At 34.1% G+C, this 26,238-nt stretch overlaps 1 protein-coding gene across 2 annotated transcripts in view; it reads left to right on the top strand.

The window, feature by feature from the left end:
- LOC109499722 (protein eyes shut homolog) overlaps positions 1–26,238 on the top strand; it is an 866,761-nt gene that overhangs the window by 282,431 nt on the left and 558,092 nt on the right. For both annotated transcript variants that reach the window (XM_045057710.1, XM_045057711.1), the window contains one exon: positions 4,379–4,529. In XM_045057710.1, coding sequence (XP_044913645.1) covers positions 4,379–4,529 — 151 coding nt within the window. The remainder of the gene's footprint in view (positions 1–4,378; positions 4,530–26,238) is intronic.

Here is a 26,238-nt window from a genome sequence, read left to right as displayed (position 1 = left end):
TGAAAATACAAAGATTCCCAAATACCAATGATTGAACATTTTAGAAATAAAGTACAAACATATGAACTATTACTATACATTCATGAAAGTTAATAGTTTGGAATAACATTAACATACATAAATGTCTTATGTTATTAAATTAACAAAGAAGGCAAACTCCAAAAGAGTTTATATGTTACATTCCCAACTTCAGGGAACATTCTGTAATGAAATGACAGTTTTAAATTACAATACAGTTATAATGGTTCCTTCTGATAAATGCGGGTTATTGTGCCTTTTTCCTCTTTGATATTTTCAGCATTTTATGAAATATCTTCTAATAAATAGAGTAAAGTACATGCTATCTTCAAAAGAAAAATGCTGTCATTCGTTAAGCACCTCTTTTATTTCAGATAGTGTCTTGTAAAACTGCTCATTATTCAACACATACTGTAGTGTTTGCAACATACAAGGCCCTGTTGTACGTATGAGGATACAGGAGTAACATAACAAAGGCCTCTGTCTCCTCATACTGTTGACATTGTAGTGCATGAACTATAATCTCCATACAGAATAGCATGTTCCACATGCTTAAAGTAGTGAAGCTTAAAGATCTGGTATTGAACTGAACTCTCATTCTCAACTATAGAAAGACAAAGCCCTTAAAACTCCACTTTATTCATTTCACTTCTAGCCTTCACCATCTCTCAAAATCTCACACTGTAATATCTCTTATTCTTCACTCTTCCTCTCGTAATCATCATAATCACACAGAGGTCAGTTCTGGAATATTTCTACTCTGTATTTGTGTGTGGTCTGTATTGCACAACTTAGAACCGTTGTGTATTGAATTAATATGTATTTTATATCACACTTTTTCATTATTCTCTAGTCAGATCCATAAGAGTAAACACCACTGTTGAATATGGACTAAATACAGATCTTTAAAGGAAGAAAAAAAAATGTTCTTCTCATTTGGATAAAATATTCTAATTTGTAATATAAATATGTAAATACATATGCGTATGTATTTTAGATACATATATGCAGGTGTGTATGCACACCTGTATGTACATGTGTGTATGTATACAGGCATGTGTATTCCTTTAAATTTTAGAATTTAGAATGTAGAATAACTTTTGTTGTTATTGTATTGTCTTGATTAAAAATGCCACGGACAACATTTGGAATAAAAAATAGATTCTTGGGGCGCCTGGGTGGCGCAGCCGGTTAAGCGTCCGACTTCAGCCAGGTCACGATCTCGCTGTCCGTGAGTTCGAGCTTCGCGTCAGGCTCTGGGCTGATGGCTCAGAGCCTGGAGCCTGTTTCCGATTCTGTGTCTCCCTCTCTCTCTGCCTCTCCCCCGTTCATGCTCTGTCTCTCTCTGTCCCAAAAATAAATAAACGTTGAAAAAATAGATTCTTAATGATAAACATGCTGAAGTGTCAAAAAATCTTTTAAGAAGAGTTCGAACAGAGAATACTTGGTATACCAAATATTAAAATAAATTGTCCCACTAGAGTAATTAAAGAAATATACTTGGAATCAAGTGCACTGAAGAGCTATAAAATACGAAATGAAGAAATACTATATACATGAAATATTATTGTGAATATTAGTGACCTTCAAATCCATGTATAAACATAAAATATAGGCAAATATTTATTTCTTTGTTGGGAAGGATTTTCATTCAGAGAATATATTGAAAATACTAATAGATCTTATATGAGTAGAAATATAAAACTAAACATTTACTTCTGGGAACATTTCCTAAGATTAAATAAGAGTGATATGACCTCATAAATTAGTATCATGTACGCATTTATCACTTTAAAATCTTAGAAACTAAATATCCAACAATATGTTATGTAGTCACATAAGAGAAATTATGCACATCAGAAAAATTTAATTTAGATGTATAATTATTGACCTATATTTTATTGATATAATTATAAAAACATAAAATTAAATATGATTACCCTGTTGATTATTTTTAAAAACAAAATTTAACAGTAAATTTCAAAGATCTTAGTGGCTTTATTCAGTGATTCATGAATATGTATGTATTGTATATATATTATCTTTTCAGTTATTATAGCTATAATCAACAGCCAAATAAATATGTTTGATGGCTTAATGGGTTTCCTTTGCTTCATGAAATATGGGAAATTTGTTCATTAACAAAGTCTTAGTGAATAATTGCTAATACTATTTCAATATCACAAAACAGTATGAAATATTTTTCCAAACATTAAAATTTAAAGATTGATTGGAGAAAAGTAGTTGTGCTTTTTATTTTTATCATTTAATGAATAACTTCCTAGAAGCTGTATCCTCCCTAAGATATTTTTAACAGCTTAATTGTAAGAAGTAATTAACCCAGAAAGCTTCTAGTTTGCTTCTAAATACAGCATCCAAGAATATCAAATGCGTTCTAAAAATGTTCAGTACATTTTTTCCCATGTTCTTAATATACAGAACAGCATGATCTTTTCAAAAACTTTTCAGAACTTTATCATAGCATTAATATTGGCTGCCATGTTATACATGGTTTTAGTTTTATTAACTTTGTATCATGATATAGATAAAAGGAGGATGCAAAAAAAATCTCCAAATATTTTTTAAGAAAAAATGTATATACATTATAGATATGATTTATATCATTGCTCCTATTCTTTATTCACTACAAAAATGTTTAAATGTGTGTGTGTGTGTATTCACATATACAGAACACATTTTCTGGGGTCATGAGAACATTTCTAAAATTGACCATATGCTGGGCTATGCAGGCTAAGTGAATAAATTTCAAGAATCTGAAGCAAACAATATTCTTTGAATAAGCTTAAATTGAGCTTTTATAGTATTTTATAATATAAAAGATAACCAGGAAGTCCCTGTACAGTTCTGAATAATCTTGGGCCAAACAAACAAAAAAAATCACAAAAGAAATTAGAAAATATTTTGAATAGATGATGAGGAAGAACTTTTTGTGCATAGCTAAATTTATTCTTAGAAGTTTACAATCTTGAGAGCTTATGTTAGATTAAACAGCCTAGAAGCAGGAGAGTAAATTAAGCCCAAAGAAAGTGAAAAGACGAAAATCATAAAAATAAGAACAGAAGCTAATGGAGTAGAAAATAAACATAGGGTGGCAACTATCAACAATGCCAAAAGTGTGTTCTTTGAAATTGGCTACTCCCTACCAAGATTAATCTACAAAACAAGTAAAATGAGAAAAAGCACACATAGCCAATATTATAAGAAAGAGAGACATTGTTAGAGTCTCAACACCAATTACATCTTTACTGGCAATAATGTTAGGCATAAATATATTTTATGCCAGTATTTTGGATAAATAAAAGTATTTTATGCCAGTAATTTTGAAAATTCAGGTTAAATGAAAATGTTTCTAAAAAAACACAACTTAGTAAAATAGATGTGATAATACATATATATCTGCATTGATTAAATACATTAAATCCATCCTTAGTAACTTCCTCAAAGAAAACTCCAAGTCCAGGGGGCTGCACTAGTGAATTCTGCAAATATTGAAAAGTAGAGATAACGTCAATATTTTATTAACTTTCTGAAATAATAAAAGGACAGCATCATCTTGATACCAAAATTTAATGAGAGTAATACCAAGACAGGAGGGCTGAGGCCAATCACTCTGTTTAACATATATATTCCTTAATATATAGAAGAGTGAATCCTGTGTTATGTAAAATCGACATACATTACGGCCAAGTAAATTTTTTTCAGGAATGCATTCAAACATTAAAAAAAAACAGCATAATTCCTCACAATAAAGAGAAAAAAATTTTTTTTTTATAATCTCAATTCAAAAAGATAAAGTAAGAGGATTTATACTTCAAATATCTGGACTTAATAAAAAGTATCAGTATTTCAAGCAGTGTGGTATTAGTACAGGGGTAGAAGTATAGACCAATAAAATAGAGTGCCTGGGAACATACTCACACACACACACTCACTCCTATAGTCAAAGGTATGTTGTACACTGGATAACCATATTTAAACCTGATTCTTTTCAATATTTTTCACACAGAAAATTAGACAATGTAAAAAACTGAAGTAGAATATTATGCTCTTAATGTCATTTTAGTCACTGATGGGAATGTTCCATTTATTATCAGAATTTATTTCATTAAGTGATTGCCACAATTTGTTGTTTTGTCAAAATTTAACTTTGTATTTATGTACTTAAAACATTAAGGGTTTCTAATTTAGAACAGATTAATCTACTGATAACTTTGTTGGCTTTATGGTGAGATAATCTGTTTACTTAAATGTTTCTTCTTTTGTTAATAGCTTAATTAATTGGTCAAATGTTTATACAACACATGCTAAAACCATAAATTTTTTCCCTAAATGGTTGCAGGCAAGACTTTGATCCATGTAGAGCTGAACTGACTATTTTAGGAAGGACTATGAAAACAAGTGAATCTATCAATCACATATTTGGAAAACCCTTGCCAGAATCAGGATCTGTCTTTATTGGTGGTTTTCCATATCTTCGTGGAACAAACCAGGTATTTCTATTGATATCTTAAAATATATTTATTATGTCATTGTATGAAAAACAGATTGGAAAATTTTAGAAAAGTTTCCTAGTTAATGGAGCTGTCTTCATGGTTTTGAAAAGAGAGCATGAACAATTCTACTAAGATATCCTACTGAAGCATACTAAAAGTTTACTGTTCTCTTTGTACAGAATTGCTTTGGTTGTCAGGCTGCTTTCCCATCTTATGGCTATACATGTGCATTATACTTAATGATAATTTTAAACATATGGGCTTTTGTTCACTCCTATGCTAGTGATTTCCTTGGATATATGAGTGGGTCGGCTCAAGAACACACCACAAATCTGATTCAGGAAATGGATCTGGAAGACCATTCCCAGTCTCCACTTCATATTGGGTTTTTAAAATGTAAAAATGTTCTCTGCAGAGGTTGTGCATATGCCAACCCGTACTCTAAATTTTCATTTAGATAATTAGCTTATTGTCTTCATTATTAACCTATATTTTTGGATAAGAGCTTTCATGCTGACTTAAATGTTATTGATCATTGGCTCCGTTTTACGTTATTATGGAGAATTACTTTCACAATTTAGGGTTGCTTGTTAAGTGTACCAATAGCTTATTACATCTTTTCTCTTACTGTATTTACAATTGTGCTTTACTTATGTGAACATACTATTTTAAAATACTGGAGATCTAAAATGCTATTATTTCGAAGCCCCACAAGTAATATAAATTGGGTATAAATCTATTGGTAAGCTAAAAAAATTCAAAGCAAATTTACATAAAGAACAAAAGTCACTTGCATAGTTGATGTGATGCATATGCCTTCGGTGAAATAAGGGAATTCTTTATCTGTAAGCATGCAGACGTTATTTTAAATTCAGCTTTACTCCATTAGACTTTTTGTGACTTTTTCTGTAGTAATGCACTTCACTGACTTTTTCCTAGATACAACAAGACTATAAGCTATATAAGAGTAACACATTTCTGTTTTGTTTACCTTTTATACCTCAAGGCAAGGACAGTTTCTGTCACATAGTAGGTGTCCATAAAACATCTTGTAAATGTATGATTAAAGAATGGATGATAGGATTACAAAAAACTTACATAAATGAATCTTTAGTGATATATATATATACACATATATATATTTATGTATATATACATCCCAAGTAAAAGATGAGTTCTCATATAGAATTTAATATTTGTGGGCACAGATTAATTAACTGCAAGTTCTCAAGACTCAAGGAGCTATTACTCTGTTGAGGATACAGGAGCAGTATAGAAAAATAGAAAAGAAAACCTCCTAGTCTCCCTAGGGGAATAAGGGGGTTTGTAGTTAGGCATAGATATGAGGGATGATCAAGTGCCTACCAGGTAAGTAATATGTAGGCTGTCATTCCAGGCAGACAAAATGTCCCACACTCAGGCTTAGGTAATGGAAAGACCGAGGAGAGGGGGAGTGGGAGTGGACATAACTCACTAATTGTGGAGGCGTGGAGTTTGATGTGAAATGAGCAGAAGGAAGACTTGATGTTGGAAAAGGCAGGAGTCTGAGCGTCATGGATCCTATATAAGATATAAAATATTATCTGTTTTTATACTGGTGCCTGTAGGAGCCATTTAAGAAGTTTGAACAAGTAGTGATCTTTAATAGTTTTTACTCTGAAGCACCTGAAGTATAGGATTGGAGGTATTTAGACTACAGGTCAAGAATTGATAAAGTTAGGTAATAGCAATAATTAAACAGGAAATGGTGTTGTGACAGTAAGGGTGAGAGGATGACTATGAAAGCTATCGAGTTCATAATAATTATAGGAAAAAAATGGAAAAAGTGGAATTTGAATTACCAGTTTGTCTTACGTAAGCAGAGAATGTATAGTGTCTTAAAAAAGATGGGGATCACAAGATTATTTATAAAGATGGCAAGTTCATTTTTGCATTTGCATTAATTTTTGGTAGAGATGATTTTCAAATATTACCAGCTGGTTTGCCATGACCACTAATTCATCAATCCATTGCATCAGTACATTCCTGTTGCATATCATCCTATCAACGGGACATTGTGATATAGAGTAAGTCATTTGAAATATGGGCCTTGAGTTTTAAGAGATCCTGAGTTTGGGAGTCTTTATACATGTGATGGTGGAAGCCACGATCACTGATTGGATTGATTTTGTAGAATGAGAGAAGAGAGGATTAATTATTGGAGATCAGCAATTTAAAAGTGGGCTAAAGAAGAGGGGCACCCAAAAACGGTTAAAGGGTAGAGGAATTGGTAATAGAACAAGGGGAAATATGTCACAAAGACAGAGTTTCCAAAAGGAGTATATATGTTCAACACCAAAGCTACAAAAGGTCAACCAGCAGTTTCAGAAGAACAATAAGAGCAGGGAAAAAAAATAACTTTTTAAGGAAGAATAAATGGAAGAAGAAATATTTTTGATTACTGTTTCTAGAAGCTTATTAATAAAAAGAGAAAGGTAGTTATCTAGGGGAGGACAGAGTATCAAAGTAGAGTTGCAGAAATAGGTAATAACTGACTATATTCTGAAGACTTTGTCATTCAAACCTTTGTTAGAAAGGATTAGCATTAACTAAGGGATACTCTCATAAAAACCTGATTCTCATTCTGTGATGTAGAACAACTGGACATTTGTCACAATCAATTTAGAGAAATTTGTGTGTAGACCAGTGAAGTTACCTTGAAATTAAAGGGACTGCTAACTAAGCAACTTTTCCCTCCTTGCTAAATATGCTGTGTTCCTGTATTTGGAAGATTTTATGTCAGTTCCTTATTGAATTTTTATTCTTATACTGTTACTCTCTCATAGTACTTATGTGTGTTATGTGTGTGTGACATTCACTTAAATTGCTATATATTGAATGATTGATACAAGCAAAATATAAAATGTCTATGATAATACTTAAAGAGAAATCATATGAATCAGAAAACAGAAACAACTTTGTGAACTTGTTTCTGTGCAGTATGGCCCCTTTGAATATCTAAGTATCATGCAGGCTGTAACTATCTAATTATTGTGTTCTGATTAAGAGCTGCTGTTTAAGCACAGTGGGTTGTCAGTACTCAGAAAATTAAAAACAACAGGTTTGCAGTATTAAACACTAAGAAAGAGAACTATAGTTGAGTCTTCAAGCCAATAAGTACTAAGTTACACTTATTCTCTTGCCTCTAAGTTTCCAGTAATGTCTTTCTGTACTGGCTAGAGCCCCTCCACGTAATCAGAGCCCCTAATCCAATGCGTATATGCTGACAGGTTGTTTAATGTTTCCTTTAACAAAAACACACAGAGCTCAGTAGGGAGGAGAGAATGAAACAGTTAGGCATTTTCAGTTTTGTGCCTGAAGTGTGAAAAACTCTGTTTCCCCCTGAAGACTGTAAATGATGATAACTTCCAAAGTCCGAGAGTAAATGCCCCCTCTCTGGTGTAGGAAAATACTTTTCCTTAGTAGTGCATTAATTGTTTTATACTTTTCAATGCATGCGCTCCTGCCTTGGGTCTAAGTTGCTTAAGGACACCAAGCCTTAATTCTTTAACAAAGCACAAACCAAGTTACAGTGGTACCAACTTTTCTCTTTGCTAAATATAAAAGGAAATAAGATAATTATACAAAGATATTTTATTGTTAATCCTCTAGAGGATTTTTTTTTCTTTCTGCAAAAATTGAAAACAAAATGTGTTCTGTAAAGATGCTAGTTATTTTTCACGTTCAAGTCAACCACTAATATTAAAAACAGAATTTATGGTAGCATATACATTTATATAGGATAGGAATTTTTGAAGACTCAGTGACTAACTTAATCCATTTGGGCTGCTATAACAAAAATACCATAAACATTAATTTTTCATAGTTACGAAGGTTGGGAAGTCCAAGATATCATGGTGCTGGCAGGTTGGAGTCTGATGAGGGCCCCTTTTCTGGTTCATAGACAGCTGCTGTCTTCTAACTGTGTCCTCAATGTTGGCAGAAAGAGTGAGAGAGTTCTCTGGGATCTCTTTTGTAAGGGCACTAATCCCATTCATGAGGGCTCCACCCTCATGACCTAATCACCTCCTGAAGACCTCCTCCTCCTAATACCAATTTATTGAGGACTAGGATTTTAATGTGAATTTTAGGGGGACACAGACTCTGAGTTCTTAACAATGATTGATTAGAGAATCTAAATATTCATTTTAATTTTTAATTTCAACATAATAGATGAGTCCAATAATTATTAAAATTTTAAGTGAATCCCTTGAGAAAATAAGAATACTTTTATAAAGCAAATAAGTATTATATACTTTTTGTATGTTTAAAACATTGATTTACATATTCAATAATTAATCTGCTATAAAGCCATTCACTTTTACAAAAAACCCTGTCAATCATCTTCCATAAAAATCATTTAGCCAAAGAAGTGACTGTTAAATTAATAATCTAACACAGAATGACAGAATTCTCCTTTGGAAGTTGTGATTGATTCCTGAAGAATAAATGAAAAAGTCACCTCAGTTATCTATATTTCCCTTTCTGTTAAAATATTTTGGTAGTTTATATTACTCATCACAATTCATTATCAATTTAAAGAGGAAATGACACCTCAGTAAATTGTTTATGATAGACTATTAGAGAGGATGCTTGTCCACCTTTCTGAGCTCTTCCAAGATATTTGTTGTATGAATACTAGGTAATCAGTCAGAAATAAATTGAAACACACCAGTGAAAAAAATTTTTAAAAGATGGCCACGTTCAGCCCTCTTGGGTTGGGTAAATGGTGAAAAACAAAACAAAACAAAACCGTTAATCTCTACCTTGACCTTATTTTCTGTCCATTTGATCTTGAAAAGAAAATCACTCTATAATAAGCAAAAGTGTTTTAAATAAGCATATATGTAACGTATATCTCTGATAAGCATAAGCAAAATAATAGAGACATAAGAGTTGCATTGCAACATTTCAAAACCCATTGCTTCTTCTGGAGGTTATGTGTTAAGTCATTCACTTATTCATTCGGCCTGTCTGCAACAGTGCCATTTAAGCCCTTAGCTGTCTATTTTGCCATCGGTGGCATTTGGCAACAAATCAACAAATTTTCAGATGAAGACCCATGAGAATTATTTCTCATTCCTTGCACATATAAGACTCACTTTTAATTTATTCCCATACAAGGACATGCCTTTCTTAAGCAATAATCCACTGTGGACTGATACTCGCTCAGTTGTACCGCAAAAACTGGCTGCTACTCAACACAAAGACAGATTCTCCTCCCACAGTTCCACCTTCCTCTGCAAACTGCTCTTCCGTTTTTTGCTCCAACCCATATCTTTATTACTTTTGCCTCTATTTCTTGATATCTGTGCAAAATGCTGCCAGGAGTTGGGGAGGACCTATCTCTGAGTCTGTCCCTACTCTGGATCCTTTCTTAACCTATATGGTTCCAACATTTTAAGGATCTCTCTTGAATTCCTCTATTTATGTTTGCTTCTAGTTTTGAAAAGTTCTGTGTACATTTAATCATAGTTCCATTTATTCAAGAACACTGGCTTATATTTACCATTGTATCTACCTCACCCTAATTATCTCATTAGAAAATATAGAAAAAAAAATGCATGCAAGTCTGCACTCATGAACCTATGAGGAAGTCAGAAGGAGACATCAAGCATGAGTCTAAGGCTTCAGGTGGCTTAAGCAACAAAACAATGGATCCATTACTAAGATGAGGAAAACTGGGAGAACAGATTTGGGGGAAATGAGAAGATTATTAGTTTGGACACTTCAAGTGAGGTATCTGTGAGGCTTGCAAGAATGAACAAGGTAACACTTGTGTTCATAACTCAGGGAATTCTCAGCATGTAGCATTTAAATTCATGTGACCAGATGAGGGGCGCCTGGTGGCTCAGTCAGTTAAGCATCCAACTCTTGGTTTCAGCTCAGGTAATATGTTATATGAATACTAGGTAATCAGTCAGAAATAAATTGAAACACACCAGGGGAAAAATTTTTCAAAAGATTAAAGGAAATAAGATAATTATACAAATAGATACTATTGCTAACCCCTTAGTGGATATTTTTTTCTTTCTTCAAAAGTTGATAATGTAAAATATGTTCTATAAAGATGATAGTTCTTTTTTCACATTCAAGTCAATCACTAATAAAAACAGAATTTATCTTGAGGATTGTGAGTTCAAGCCCCATGTCGGGCTCCATGCTGACAGTGAAGAGCCTGTTTGGGATTTTCTCTCTCTCCCTCTCTCTCTGCCCCTACCCCCTCTCAAAATAAATAAATAAAAGTTAAAGGTAAATAAATAAATGAATGAGAAAAATAATAAACAAGTACATGTGACTAGATAAAATAACCTCAGGGGAGAGGGAGGAGAAAGAAGAGAAGAATCAGAACAAAGTCCTGGAGAAGACTGAGAAGGTAATTAAGTATCCAACAGCAAAGTAGGCTGAGGAATTGAGAGCACAACTGAGAAAATGTGCTGTAATCATAGAATGCAGAAGAAGAGCAAGTTTCAAGAAAGAGGAGCTGTTCAACCCTGCTAAAATAGGATCTATAAAGAATAAGGGCTGACAACCACCTATTAGTTTTTCTGACATGTAAAGCATTGATAAGAGAAATGACTACCTCTATTTAAGCTCATGACGGTGAATGAAGGAATATTGTCAGCATTCTGTTAAGAACCAATGTTTTCCCTTGGCAAAAGGAGAGAATCTAGCTGCACATTTGCTTCCTATTATAACAAGCATGAAGATTGCACCTGCAGTGAGACAGTTTAGTACATTTTTAATCTGCATTGAAAATCCTTTTTAGTATCATCTATAAAGTGGAAGATGTTCATATCCTAAACAAAATTTTCCAGTTTAGGGATACACACTGGTGAAATTCTTCTACTTGAATACAAGGAGACATATACTGCCTCATGTAAGTGGAATCATTCAACGTTTGTCTTTCTGTGCCTGGACTCCTTCACTTAGCCTGATGTCCTCTGTTTCATCCATGTAGTCACTTATTACAGAATTTCCTTTTTTTATCTATTGGTTTCTCAGTGGACATTTAAATTATTTACACATCATGGCTATTGTGAACAGTGCTTCTATGAATATAGGTCTTTTCAAGATCTTGATTTCAATTCTTTTGAATAAATACCCAGAAGTGGGATTGCAGGATTATATGGTAGTTTCATTTATAATTTGGGAGGGAATCTCCATGCTACTTTCCATAGCAGCTGCACCATTTTGTGCTCCACCAACAATGCACAAGGGTTCTGATTTCTCCACATCCTCACCAACATTTGTGGCATACACACACACATGCACATTTACACACATATATATATACATACATATGTATATGTGTATATATATACATATATATGTATATATATAATTCTGACAGGTATAAGATGGTATCTTGATATCTCTTGGTTTTGGTGTGCAATTTTCCTGATGATTAGTGATTATGAGCATTTTTTCATATACTGTTGACCATTGTATGTCTTTGGAGAATGTCTATTCAAAAGCCTTATTTTTTTAACTTGGGTTATTAGCTTTTTTAACTATTTAGTTGTTGGAGTTCCATATGTATTTTGGAGATTAACCCCTTATCAGATATATAGTTTGCAAATATTTTCTCCTATTTTATAGATTGCCTTTTAATTCTGTTGATTGTTTCCTTTTCTGTATGGAGGCTTTTTAGTTGATATAGTTACTTACCTATTTTGCTTTTGGTGCCTGTGTTTTTGGTGTCATATCGATGAAAATATTGTCAAAACCAATGTCATGTTGTTTTCCCTAATGTTTTCTTCTAGGAGTTTTATAGTTTAAGGTCTTAAGTTTATGTTTTTAATCAATTTTGAATTAATTTTTATTTATGGTATAAGGTAAGGGTCCAGTTTTATTTGCTTACATGTGGATATCTAGTTTTCCCAGTACCATTTGTTGAAAACAGTATCCTTTTCCTGTTGTGCATTCTGGGTATTCTTGTTTAGGATCAGCTAATTGCATATGCATGGATTTATTCCTGAATTCTCTTATTCTGTTCCATTGTTCTACATGACTGTCTTTATATCAGTATCATACTGTTACTATTACTGTTACCTTTGTAATGTAATTTGAAATCAGAAATTGTGATGCCACCAGCTCTGTTATTTTTCAAGATTGATTTGGCTTTCCATGGTCTTCTGTGGTTTCATATGAATTTTTATTTATTTTTAATTTTTTAAGTTTATTTATTTATTTTGAGATAGAGCACAAGCAGCTAAGGGGCAGAGAGAAGAGAGACAGAATCCCAAGCAGGCTCTGTGCCATCAGTGCAGAGCCTGATGTGGGGCTTGAACCCATGAACTGTGAGATCATGATCTAAGCTGAGATCAAGAGTTGGACACTTAACCAATAGAGCCACCTAGGTGCCCCTCATATGAATTTTGAAATGTTTATTTTATTTCTGAAAAAAGAAACCCACAAATACCATTTGGATTTTGATAGAGAATGCATTGAATATAGATTCCATAGATTGTTTTGGGTAATATGGACATTTTAACAATATGAAATCTAATAATCTGTTGTTATAATATGGATGTCTTTACATTTTTGGTATGTATTTTGTTTAATTTCTTTTATCAGTGTTTTGTAGTTTTGTTTATAACAAGTCTTTACCTTCTCAGGCAAGTTTATTCCTGGGTATTTTATTCTTTTGGTGCTTTTTTATTTCTTTTTTTTAATGTTTATTTTTGAGAGAGAGACAGAGAGAGAGAGAGTGCCTGGGAGGGGCAAAGAGAGTGCCTGGGAGAGGCAGAGAGAGAGGGAGACACAGAATCCAAAGCAGGTTCCAGTCTCTGAGCTGTCAGCACAGAGTCCAATGCAGGGCTCAAACACACAAACCGAGATCATGACCTGAGCCGAAGTTCTATGCTTAATTGGCTAAGCCACCCAGTTGCACCTCTTGGTGCTATTTTAAATGGGATTATTTTTCCAATTTCCTGTTCATATAGATTTTGTTTAGTGTATAGAAAAGCAACCAACTATTTATGTTGATTTTGTATCCTGCAATTCTGTTGACCTCATTAGTTCTATTTTTTTTTTTTAATCTTTAGGGTTTTCTCTCTGTATATGATTATGTTGTCTGAAAACAGGGATAATTTCACTTCTTCCTTTCTGATTGGAATGCCTTTTATTTCTTTTCCTTGCCTAACTTCTCTGGCTAAAACTCCAGTACTACGGTGAATGGATGTAGCAAGAGTAGGCCTCCCAGTCTTATTCCAGATCTTAGATGAATGCCTTTCAATTTTAAACTATTGAGTAAGATGTTAGCGCCAAGCCTGTCAAGTATGGTTATTATTATGTTGAAGTGATTTCCTTCTACTCCTTGTTTTTTTTTTAGTGTTTTTATCATGAAATGGCATTGGATTTTGTCAAATCCTTTTTCTGCATATATTGAGATGATTGTATGATTTTTATCTTTTATTCTTTCGAGGTGATATATCACATTAATTGGTTTTTGTATATTGAACTATTCTTCATCCTACAGATAAATCACATTTGTTCATGGTAGATGATCCTTTTTGGTTTGCTAGTATTTTGTTGAAGAGTTTTGCATCTGTCTATGTCAGGGATATAGCAGGTAGTTTGTTTTCCTTGTAGTGTCTGTGACTGGCTTTCATGTCAGAGTAATGGTGGCCTCATAAAACATGTTTGGAATTGTTCCCCCCTCTTCAATTTGTTGGAAGAGTTTGAGAAGAATTGATGTTAATTCTTAAAATATTCTGTAGAAGTTAAAGTGAATATATCTTGTCGTAGGATTTTCTTTTTGGAACGTTTTTGATTACTAATTCAGTCATTTTACTAGTTATTTGTTCATTCAGACTTTTTCTTTATGATTTAGTTTTGATAGGTAGTATATTTCTAGGAGCTTATCTATTTCTTGTAGACTATCCAGGTTGTTGGCGTATAATTGCTAATATTCTCTTACTATCCTTTTTATTTCTGTGGCATCAGTTGTAATGTCTCTTCTTTCATTTCTGATCTTATTTATTTGAGTCATCTTTTCTTTGTTAGTTTAGCTAAGGGTTTGCCAATTTTATCTTTTCAAAAAAAACCCAGCTCACTGTTGTTGATTTTGTGTTTTGAATGAGGATTTTTAATTCATTGACAGTTAAAGTGATTATTGATAGAGAAGAATTTACTGCCATTTCTTATTTGCTTTTTGTTAGTATTGTAGTTCTTTTCTCTATTTTTTCCTCTCTTGTCTTCTTTTGTGTTTTGTTGATTTTTTGTTTTTTATGCTTTGTATTTTTTGTTATATGCTTCGATTCCTTTCTCTTTTTCTTGTATATAACTTCTATAGAAATCTTCAGGTCATGATCACACAGTTCATGGGTTCGAACCCCACATAAGGCTCTATGCTGACAGCTCAGAGCCTGGAGTCTGCTTTGGATTCTGTGTCTCCTTCTCTCTACCCCTACTCCACTTGCTCTTTGTCTCTTTCTCTCTCAAAAATCAATAAACATTACAAAAATTAAAAACAAACAAACCAAAGAAAGAAAGTGCAGAATACTGGACATGTAGACCTCTGAGTGAAGCTAGGAGCTAGAGAGTCTCTTCCTGATTGTATACCACTATGCCAAAGGCAGTATCTCCCTGAGAGGGTGTCCAGAATCGACCTACTGGTTTCAGTAAATCTGGTTTTACCTTTCCCCAGGGTAAAGGAGCCTTCAATTAGTTTCTGATTTCTCACAAAGGAAATATATATATTAATGGTTGCTCAATCAGTGTGTATGTGGGAGAAAGGAGACTCCAGAGTAGGAAGCCTACTCTGGTATCTTGCTGATATCCCTCCTCTGATTTTATATTTCCATAAAGTGTGTAAAGTAGTAATGTTTTACCAAAAGTGTTTTTAAGTTAATATTGAAGAGTTCTGTAACATTTTTTCTTTGAAAAATGTATACCACTCAGCTTTAAGAAATATTGGCATTTAATTTGAAAAGAAGTGAGGTGTGTGAATGTGAAGAGGAAACCAGATAAAGCCATTTGGTTTCCAAAGTCAGTTCCACATGAGGTGACCATTTACCAGAATCCCACCGCAAATCAATTTTATTCTAATTAATTAATTAATTAATTAATTTTATTCTAGTTAATTTATCAAAACAATTTTATTCTATTTACAGGGTCATATCCCAGGCACATATATATTAAGCACATTCCATAGCTTTTTGTTACTCAAGCCAAACTCTTTATCTATAGTACCTTTTTTTTTAATCTTTTTTTTTTTTTTTACATTTATTTATTTTTGAGAGACTGAAAGAGATAGAGCACAAGTTGGGGAGGGGCAGACAGAGCAGACACAGAATCCGAAGCAGGCTCCAGGCTCTGAGCTGTCACCACAGAGCCCGACGCAGGGCTTGAACCCACAAACTGTGAGATCGTGACCTGAGTCCAAGTCGTACACTTAAACAACTGAGCCACCCAGGCACCCATATAGCATCTCTTATCTATAGCATGATAACTATAATGTAATGCTCTCTAACCTCTCCAGGAGCAACCACAAAAAATATTTCAGATTGGCAAATAGTCCTACATGGAGAAAAAATATTTATCTTATACATATCTATATGCTTCTTCAAGAAACAACTTGGATTGGTGGAAAATATATTAGACTTCAAATAAGTACACTTGATTTTCAATCATGTCTACTAAAAAATTTTGAGTTTTTTATATTGTTGACTATTACTTGAAATTTATGTGCCTCAAACTACTCATCTCTAAACGGTGATCTTGGATTATATTATTTTTAAGTCTATTCTAGTTCAAGGTGCTATGGCTCTATGCTGTATATATTCCATTATATACATTATATGTTATAAATATTACATATCAGATATACTTTATATAATATGTATTATATACTATATAGTATATTAGTATGTTATTATATGTTATTACTTAATATTCATATTATTTAATATTACTCATATTTAATATTATTTAATTATATATTTTATATATTACTAAATAATGTGTATGATAGACTACTTATTCAGAGTATGAATTACACACATACTCTTTATATTAAAATATTATCTCAGTCAGAAATTCTATTACAGTGTGCTCACCTAATATCATTTCACCTCACTTTCATATAATGTCCCTGAGGACACCTCTTGAGAGACTCCCATCTGGTGTTCCTTCTGTTCCTGCCTAAATTTCCATTTATTTGTAAAAGGTCTCAAAGAGTTTTCATTTGAAAACTAACAAATCATTAAACCCTCACAATAACACATCTCATGTTGATAGCTTAAACTCTGAAAAAAAAGGTGAAAATCAAGATAAATGAATGTATTTTCACCTTTTTTTTTCTGTGTTAATAGATTTATTAAAATTGAACTGCTTCAGTGTTCCTTTGCAAGTGGTTAAGGGGCAATGGGCAAAGTGAAGCAAGAGGTAATCTAGTTTATATTAGTTAGGGAATTCTAGTAATACATACAATTTTAAAACCCTGTTTAATTTTGCAGCATAATCTATGTAACTTAACAGGAAGTAGAATAAAATCAATTTTTGGCTTAAGTGCTTTGGGGATATTAATTTGGGAGATAGTTTTCCAGTGAAATTTAAGGACTTAAGGCTAATTTAGCCTAAGGCTAGAGAACAGAGTCCTCAGGTGAATGATCTCACATACGAAAATCATAATGTAAAATTTAAGGAGGCTGAGACTTGGGGAAATAAGTGAAGCATGAATTCAGAGAATTTACAGCATAATCCATAAAGATGAAAATGAAGTACTTCATAAAGTAAATTGTAAAATGTTACATAATCCAAAATTATTAAAACTGCCTGTATCAGTAACTGCACTGGCTCTTTCAAAGACAAAAAGTGAACAGTATCTAGTTAAATGGCATGATAAAAAAAAATAGCTTTCTGATAATTAAGAACCAACTCTCTTAGTGCTACACCTTTGTCAACATATTGTTTTTGAGACATGTTCCATTTTCTCCATGACATAAGATAGTGTTTTCTTAGAAGTGAGTGGCATTACTATAAGCATTAATTCAAAAGAGGTAGTAGAGCTCCACGTTTAAGAATTGGATCTCTGGGGGCGCCTGGGTGGCGCAGTCGGTTAAGCGTCCGACTTCAGCCAGGTCACGATCTCGCGGTCCGTGAGTTCCAGCCCCGCGTCGGGCTCTGGGCTGATGGCTCAGAGCCTGGAGCCTGTTTCCGTTTCTGTGTCTCTCTCTCTCTCTGCCCCTCGCCCGTTCATGCTCTGTCTCTCTCTGTCCCAAAAATAAATAAACGTTGAAAAAAAAATTAAAAAAAAAAAGAATTGGATCTCTGGAGTTGAATCCTAGCTCCCTCAGTTCATAGCCATTGAGCTTGGGCAAACCACTTACCCTTTCATGGCTTCTTTTTATTTGCAGAATGGAGATGCCACCATTTTAGGGTTATAATAAGAAAAATTGAGATATTTCATAGTATGCATTATATAACTTGTCCTTTGCTATTATTTTATTTTGAGAGTCTTTCCAACATTAAAATTTAATTCTGCCTTGTGCTAAATAAACACGAGAAATTCTTTTTGAAGTTATTTCTAGTCCCATGTATTCCACTCTGAGTTTTGAAATTTTTTGTGATAAGCAAATGCATGCCCACGTTGGGAAATATTTAATCCCAAGTTCATATGCTAAACAATTTATTAAATACTTAGCATAAATATAATTACCATTTGTTTTCCTAATGTCCACTCTCTGTGTTGCAAGTGTATTAATGAAAATGCAGTTTCCTGTCACTTAAAGCAGTGTCACTTACCTCTCTGGAACAGGAAAGCAGAAATTATTTTCTCCAGTTTCATGAAATCTTGTTCTTTACTGTCACTCTTGTCTGCTGTTTCTTGGGTCCAGCACCTTATCCATTAGTCTTTATCACTGTTATAAGGAATCGTATCATCTGTATTCGCCTACTCATTTCTTTAACAAGTAAGCAAGCATTTGGAATATGTATTCTTTTCTTCCCCTCATATATGATAAGTGTATTAGAAATATTAGTTCATTGGATCCTTATAACAACCTTGTAGTCAGACACTTAATCTGTATTTTATAGCTGCGGAAATTGAAGCACAGTGATATTAACTTTCTCAAGGACGCACAAGTAGGCAGTGGTGGAATCGGTATTTGAACCCAGGCAGTGAGGCAGTAAGATCGCTATACTGCATCATTTCACTCACTGTGGGCTTTGGGACTACAGAGGAGAAAGCTGGTCTGATATTTCAAGGATGTGTAGAAGTAGGACCATTTTGGAAATTTCCCCCCCCCCCAATATCTATATAAAATATCCATCCTTGTAAAATTATCTTTATCATAACAGTTAATAGTCACTGAGCACTTTCTCTTTGTATAGTACTCTACAGCTGTTCATACTTGCTATCTCATTTCATACTTTTAACAGCTCTTTGAAGTAGATGATATTACTATCTCCATTTCACAGATGACAGAATTGAAGCATGCAGAAGTTGAATGGCATGATTGTGGTTACACAGCTATTGAGTGCTAAGGCCGAATTTAAGCCCATGCTTTTAAAAGATGTTATGCTGCTTTACTACAAATAACAACGTCAGACACCTTTTTATCAGCCAACATTGTTCTTGGTTTGTTTTAATGCCTGACTTTTTTTTTTAATGTTTGTTTATTTTTGAGAGAGAGGGAGAGAGAGAAACAGAGCATGCACAGAGGAGGGGCAGAGAGAGAGAGAGAGAGAATCCGAAGCAGACTCCATGCTCTGAGCTGCCAGCACAGAGCTCGATGTGGGGCTAAAACTCCTGAACCATAAGACCATGACCTGAGCTGAAGTTGGGCGCTTAACAAACTGAGCCACCCAGGCGCTGTAATCCCTGACTTTTAATGCAATGTCTATTTCAAACAAAATTCAAGTAACATTTAATATCACTAGTATATTAAAAATTGTGGCATAATGTGGTTTTTTGGGGGGGTTCAACCATCTTATGGGATCTCCTTTTAAGTCAGTTTATATCCTGAAAATCATCTTAATTCATTAGTATATTTTAAGTGAGGTAGTAGCAAGCAAAAATAAAGCAAAAACGTATGTATTTATTTATAAAAAAAAATCTATTTATATGTATCTATCCACCCACCTGCCCACCCATCCATGCATCCATCTAGAGAGTATCTCTGTGTGAGAGTATCCATGGATCCACCCATCCATGCATCCATCTAGAGAGTATCTACTATGTGTTAGGCATTGTGCTGTCATGGGGATTCACTGTTGCACAGTCAGATAAAGTCCCATATTTGTAGATTGTATATGCCAATGAAAATATTCACAAAGCCTTTGTACCTTCTTGGGGTTAATGTCTCCTTTACTTGGAAACAAAGATGAATCACTCATTTTAGGTAAGAGTGTGTATGGTTTATTACCAAATAAACATAGGAAGGACCATTTAGGAAAAATAAATGATTATAGGCATACCTGGGAGATATTATAGGTCCAGTTCCAGACCACTGAAATAAAGAAAATATCAAAATAAAGTGAGTCAAATGATTTTTTTTAGTTTTTCGGTGCATATAGTTATTTTATACTATCGTCTATTAACTGTGCTATAGCATTACATTTTAAAAACTGTGTATGTATCTTAATTAAAAGAATGCTAACTATAACCTGAGCTTTCAGTGAGGTATAATCACTGATCATAGATCACCCTTACAAATATAATGATAATTAAAGTTAGAAATATTGTGAGAATTACCAGACTGTGACACACAGAGACATGAAGTGAGCAAATGCTATTAGAAAAATGGTTCTGGGGGCACCTGGGTGGCTCAGTCGGTTAAGCGTCTGACTTCAGCTCGGGTCGTGATCTCACGGTCCGTGAGTTCGAGCCCCGCACGGGGCTTTGTGCTGACAGCTCAGAGCCTGGAGCCTGTTTCAGAGTCTGTGTCTCCCCCTCTCTCTGGCCCTCCCCTGTTAATGCTCTGTCTCTCTCTGTCTCAAAAATAAATAGACGTTAAAAAAAATAAAGAAAAAAAAGAAAAATGGTTCTGATAGACTTGCTTGATTCAAGGTTGCCACAAATCTTCAATTTATAGAAAAACACAATATCTGCAAAGTGCAATAAAATGAAGCACAATAAAACAAGGTATGCCTCTAGTTGCCTACTGATTAGATACCTCTCTGTTAGAACAGATAAAATTCTTTTTGAATGATTTAAAAGACTTGCTGATGAAAACTAGTGTGAACAGTTTGAAACTGATTTTACACATGTTTACACAGGCTATTTTGTTTGTTTTGCTTTTTCTCCAAAAAATCCCTTCTTTATTGTGCTGCTGCTTATTTTAATCTTTAAGCAAAGGATACAAACATGTAGCATTTCAGAAAATTATTTTACCATGCTTTTTATTTTTAGGAGTATCAGTTCATAGCATCATCCAATGGTAGTAGTATTCTGAAAATGTGAAATTTTAAACTATAAAACTTATTTTTTAATCTTCAGAGCTTAATCCATATGGAATGTGCAAAATGCATATGTGTATGAACAGTCATCCTGCCCTTATTATACCTGTCAAAGAGCATTCACTCATCTATCAACCATTTCTGGAACAGGAATTACCTACTACTGTGCTAGAGACTAGGCAAACGAATGCTAAAATGTGATCTTCTTTGCTGTGAATAATCATATCAGTAAAAGTGACATCAACATATCTCTTATAAAAAAATAAAAGAAACAAACCTCTCAGTGTTAAATTCATTGGCACCAGTTAAGATTCTCTATGACAAGCATTATCTAAGGAAAACTGGTCACTATGGAACAGTCATGTTCAGCCTCCTCCATCTGGAAAATCACTGAAGGAATATTTCAAACAGTTTGCATTTAACTTTAACTTTATAATTTTACAATTTAACTTTAAATTTCCAAAAATCCTCATTGAAGAAGTGTAAAGAGGCAAGCAAAATGATCATGTATTTTATTTCACCCAGTATATCATTCTAAAATCGAATCCACATGAAAACATTATTAATAGGATACATTACATGCTTTTTATTTGTAATAAGTCTTTGAAATCTACTGTTTCTTACATTTCAATTCAGGCTAGCAATATTTCAAGTATTCAGTAGCCACACATGGTATTGAACAGAGCATCTCTACAGGAGAACTACTCAGTATTATGATAAGCTACTTTACATTGAATTTGTCTGGCCTTTGGATGTGACATTATTTGTTCATTCTTCAGCAAATGTTGACTGTGCTTTTACTATTTATCAAATGGTGTGTGCACACTGAGAATACAACAAATCAAAAGGCCATGCTGTTTTGGAGTTGGGACAAGTGAATGAGAGAGAAAAGTCTAATAAACTGTTCCAAAAGCAGTGCATCTTGAGGATATGGAGATACAAAGGGAAGGGGACATGTAACCCAGCTGGGGTCATAACGGGTGAATTGAGTCTGAAAAGATGTCAGTGATAGCCTAGAAAAGAGAGAACTGATGAGTACATACTAACAGAAAAAGTGTGATTAAAGACAAGGGGAAAAAACCAACAGGGTGTGAGTGAGGAAGTGCTAACAATTCAGCATTCTCAGAATACACAATATGTTAGGCAGGAGGGAGTAAATGACGAGGCTGAACAGGAGGCAGGGGCTAGATCTTGGAAAGCCTTATATGTCATTTTAAGTAGCTGGAATTCATCCAGCAGGATTGGACTTTACCTTTCTAAGCTTAAAATATATTACATTAGCAGCTATATGAGAGTATATTTGGGAGAAGAGAAGAAGATGGAGGCTTAGGTAGGAAAAGCCTGAATAGTTTGTGAGGGAAAAAAAAAATCTCAGTTTGAACAGGGAAATGAGAGTTAAAAGGAAACCGATTCTATAAATATTTGGATTAAAATCAGTGAGACATGTAACAATTGGATTTAAGTTGAAGTAGTGTGTAGAGTCAAGGGCAACAGCCAGATTTCCATTCTGGGCTGCTTAGGTAGCTGAGAAAACCAACCCTGAGGTAGAAAACATTGGAAGGCAAGCAAGTCGAAGGGAAAGATGATAAATTCACTTTTGTACCTATCAGTCTAAAGTGTCTCAAATAATCAGGTTGATATTTCCATGAGACAGTGGATGAATCTCAAAGGTGAGATCTGGCTGGTTTTATGCTTTTATCGAAGGAATGAGAGGGAATGCAATTACCCAAGGAGTGTAAAGAACTCCAAAACCACCTCTGAGAAAACAAAATGGCCCAAGTCCCCAACACGTCTTTCTAGAAATCATTGGCATTCTTAATATGTCTCCACAGTGTTGTCAGATGAGTGTTTCCAAGTTACTGTACCATTGACTTGTTTCAAATTCTCCAGCCAACTTCCTTACTGGTTTGCAAACGTAAACTTTATTCTGAGACCTCCACTTGCTCAGTTTCATATTCATCCACAGGATCGTAGTTCCATGTTAGTTGCATCAAGACCCCATTTGCCCTTTGCCTTTGTTGTATGCCCCTAACTCTGCCTGGAAGATCACCTCTAGTTGTCCACGCTCAGTGGGCTTCTGTCGTCCTGTGCTCTAGTTCCTCCGAGCAGCTTTCCCGGAAAGTGAAGTCTGAGTTAATTTCCCTCAATAAGATTCCATAGCAACTGATGTTTATGTTCTATTCTAGCATTTCTCATCTTGTTTTTACCGCAGTCATTACTTTGTCTTCAGTCTTCTTCCTCTATGGTAAATACATTTTGAAAGTATGTTACATGTTTTTCCTGTTTATTTGGTTTTTAATCTTCACTGCTTATATCTGGCCCCACAGGGATTCACACATGTTTACTGACTAGAAAGATACTGAATTTAATTTAATTTTTGGATCATATTAATTTCAATAGACTAGAACCAAATTTACATGAATGTTACTGGTAAACATGACAGAACATACAGTTATTGGCAGTTGGATAGCTTCATGCTGAAAATGCTTCGACCAGTTATAACTTCTGATATTTCAGATCATATATCATGGAGGCTTATACAAAATGTATCATTTTTTTAAACTTTCAAGTATATTTTAACTTTCATCTCTTCTCCTTTTTCTTCTCAACTAATCTAATACAAAATAGAGAAAGGTATCTACAGTGATCAGTCTTCTCCTTTGCTCCTTCCTATACTTACTGCATTGGCCAGAATTTCCTCTTCAAGAACAAACTAGAGCCAATTCAGCTCTTAGGCCATTGTCAGGTTTTCTATGTAAATATCTATAGATTTTGGGAATTAGAGGTAGACAGTGTCTATTACAAACCCTTCCCCACAACCTCACCAGCAGGGTGTATGTTACAAAAAGAGCAAGCTGAGATCAAATTTTGTCACATATATATCTGCCATGAAGCATAAAAAGTTGTACTGCCCTATCTTTTAGCCTGGGTAAATCTAACATGTCCTTGGCCCCTTAAGTCATATTTTGAATAAGAGATGAGTTTAAGACTAATACATGACATTTTGATGGCCTCAACAGCAAACAGCTTCATGGTACAGTAAAATAAAGAAGAAAAGCCTTTCTGTAAAGTGAAGAAAAATGACAAATGAGACAGCATACATAATGTCATCCTGTGTTTGCCATATTCTTAGACTTAATTATGAAAACTTTTTTTTCAATTATGAAATCCTTCTAAATGACCACAGTACTCATTTCTTTAATAAATATTAGATCTAACATCTCATGTACTAAATAACAAATTATATTTTCTGTTTTGATAAAGGACATCTGAAGCATTGAACAACCCAACTTTCAAGTGGTGATTACTAATTAAGATAATGTTTCATTTACCTATTGCTTCATAGTAAAGTATTCCAAAAAACTTAATCCTTAAAACACCAGTTATCATTTATTTGCTAACAAGTGTGTAAAGTTGAAGGATCCAGTGAGTAGAGTTTATTTTTTGCTCCACTTGGAATCTTCTGGGGCTAGAATGTCCAAAATGACTTTTTCATTCACATGTCTTACATTATCCCTAGGGATAATTAGAAAAATAGAATGCTGGCTGGACTTCTATCTTTCTCTTTCTCTTGTTTTTTTTTTTTTTTTTTGTTTGTTTTTACTCTCTCATTCTATCTGCCTATTGTCTCTCCATATGGCTGCCATAGGTTTTTTTTTTTTCCCCCATACAACGTGTCCATCTCAGGTTACTTAGACTGCTTATGTGATGACTGGCTTTCTTCACAGCCAAAAACAGAAGCTGCTAGGCCTTGTGAATTTCTAGGCTTCTAAAATGTCACTTCTGTTGCTTTCACAGTGGCAGACCAGACAGTATTAAACCTGAGGAGAAATAGACTCCACTTTTTGACAGAGAAATGGTATGTTCATCCTGAAAAAGAAAATGTATGATAGAAATAAGATTGCAGCCTTAGGAATGTGATCTACCACAAATACTTAAACATAGTAACCAAATGCCTCTAAGATGTATATTAAATGTAATTCATACACATACATACATCACACAATTCATACTTACATATTTCCAGAGTGCACTGCTATAATTCTTTCAACTATATTCTGATTTTGCCTCTGAAGATTAATGGTTCTGGTGTTTATGTGGCACATGCCAAGTACAGGATGTCACAAGTTGCAGGTTGTGATTTTCCTGTGATGTTCGCAAGCTGCACTTGTACAGTGTCTGATCCCCTTCAGGGTGGCCTGAGCTGCCTAGACTTCTGAGGCTGGACTTCTGAACTGGGATATAGCGTGCCGTGTAGTGAAGTTGTAGGTGATACTGCTCTCTCCTTCCTTAGGGATTTCTCCATTCTCTGTTGTCACTACTTCAAACTCCAGAGAGGTGTGTTGCCCACACTTTACCATTCCTAATTATTTCTGAGGTCTAACATTCACTCCCTTCTCCTTTTGTGCCTTCCGCTCCCCCGCCTCCATTCCTGCTCTTTTCTCTCATCTTCTTGCCACCAGCACCTTCTTCCTGTGTCCTGTGTTCCTGAGATTACTACAGCTATTGCCAACTAAAAATAATTTTTTTCTTCTGTGTCTTTCCTTTTTGTTTTCTTTTTCTTTTTCTTTCTGTTTTCTTGAATGTTTTCATTGCTTCCTGATTTCACTCTCATGTTTAGTTTTACTTGAGGTTTTTCTGAATGGTCGACTTTATGTCTGAACACTTAAACAACTTAAACACAAACACTTGAATGATCCTTAAATAGTAAAAATGACAAAAAAATAATAAGAACAATAAAAATAGCATTTAAAATAGTCACCTTTTATTGCTTGGTTTCTTTAGTGTAAAATTGTGCATGTGTGCCTTAATAAAAATGCCAAGGACCACTTAATTTGGATTAATTAGGATGATTTTTCTAAAATCAGATATTTTGAAGGTAAAGAAGCTTTAAAGCATGCTACTTTAAGGAGAATAGATTGATTTGTCATTGATACGGAAGAGAACACTTGTGTAGAGAACCACACTTGTATCCTCCGTGATTGAACAAGAATCTTCTTTGTGAAAGTGGTCACATAATTTATTATTTCCCATGCATGCTGTCTTTATAATGTTCTTAAATTTGGAATTTGTAATAATTAGAAACCCATGCACAATTTTAGTTGAAAGTTAACTTAGCAATCATGGTTTAAATTTCTCCTATATGTGAGGAAACAGAGAGAGTAAAATAGTGAAGCAAGTTCAGACAGCTACTAAGGACAGCCAAGAGCAGGACCAAAGTCAGCTGTGACCAAGAAAAATCTTGTTGGTGTTTATGGAG

This window comes from Felis catus, chromosome B2, assembly GCF_018350175.1.
Source record: "Felis catus isolate Fca126 chromosome B2, F.catus_Fca126_mat1.0, whole genome shotgun sequence".
Taxonomy (NCBI): domain Eukaryota; kingdom Metazoa; phylum Chordata; class Mammalia; order Carnivora; family Felidae; genus Felis; species Felis catus.
The sequence above is the reverse complement of the archived record's forward strand: the minus strand, read 5'-3'. Positions and strand labels throughout refer to the sequence as shown.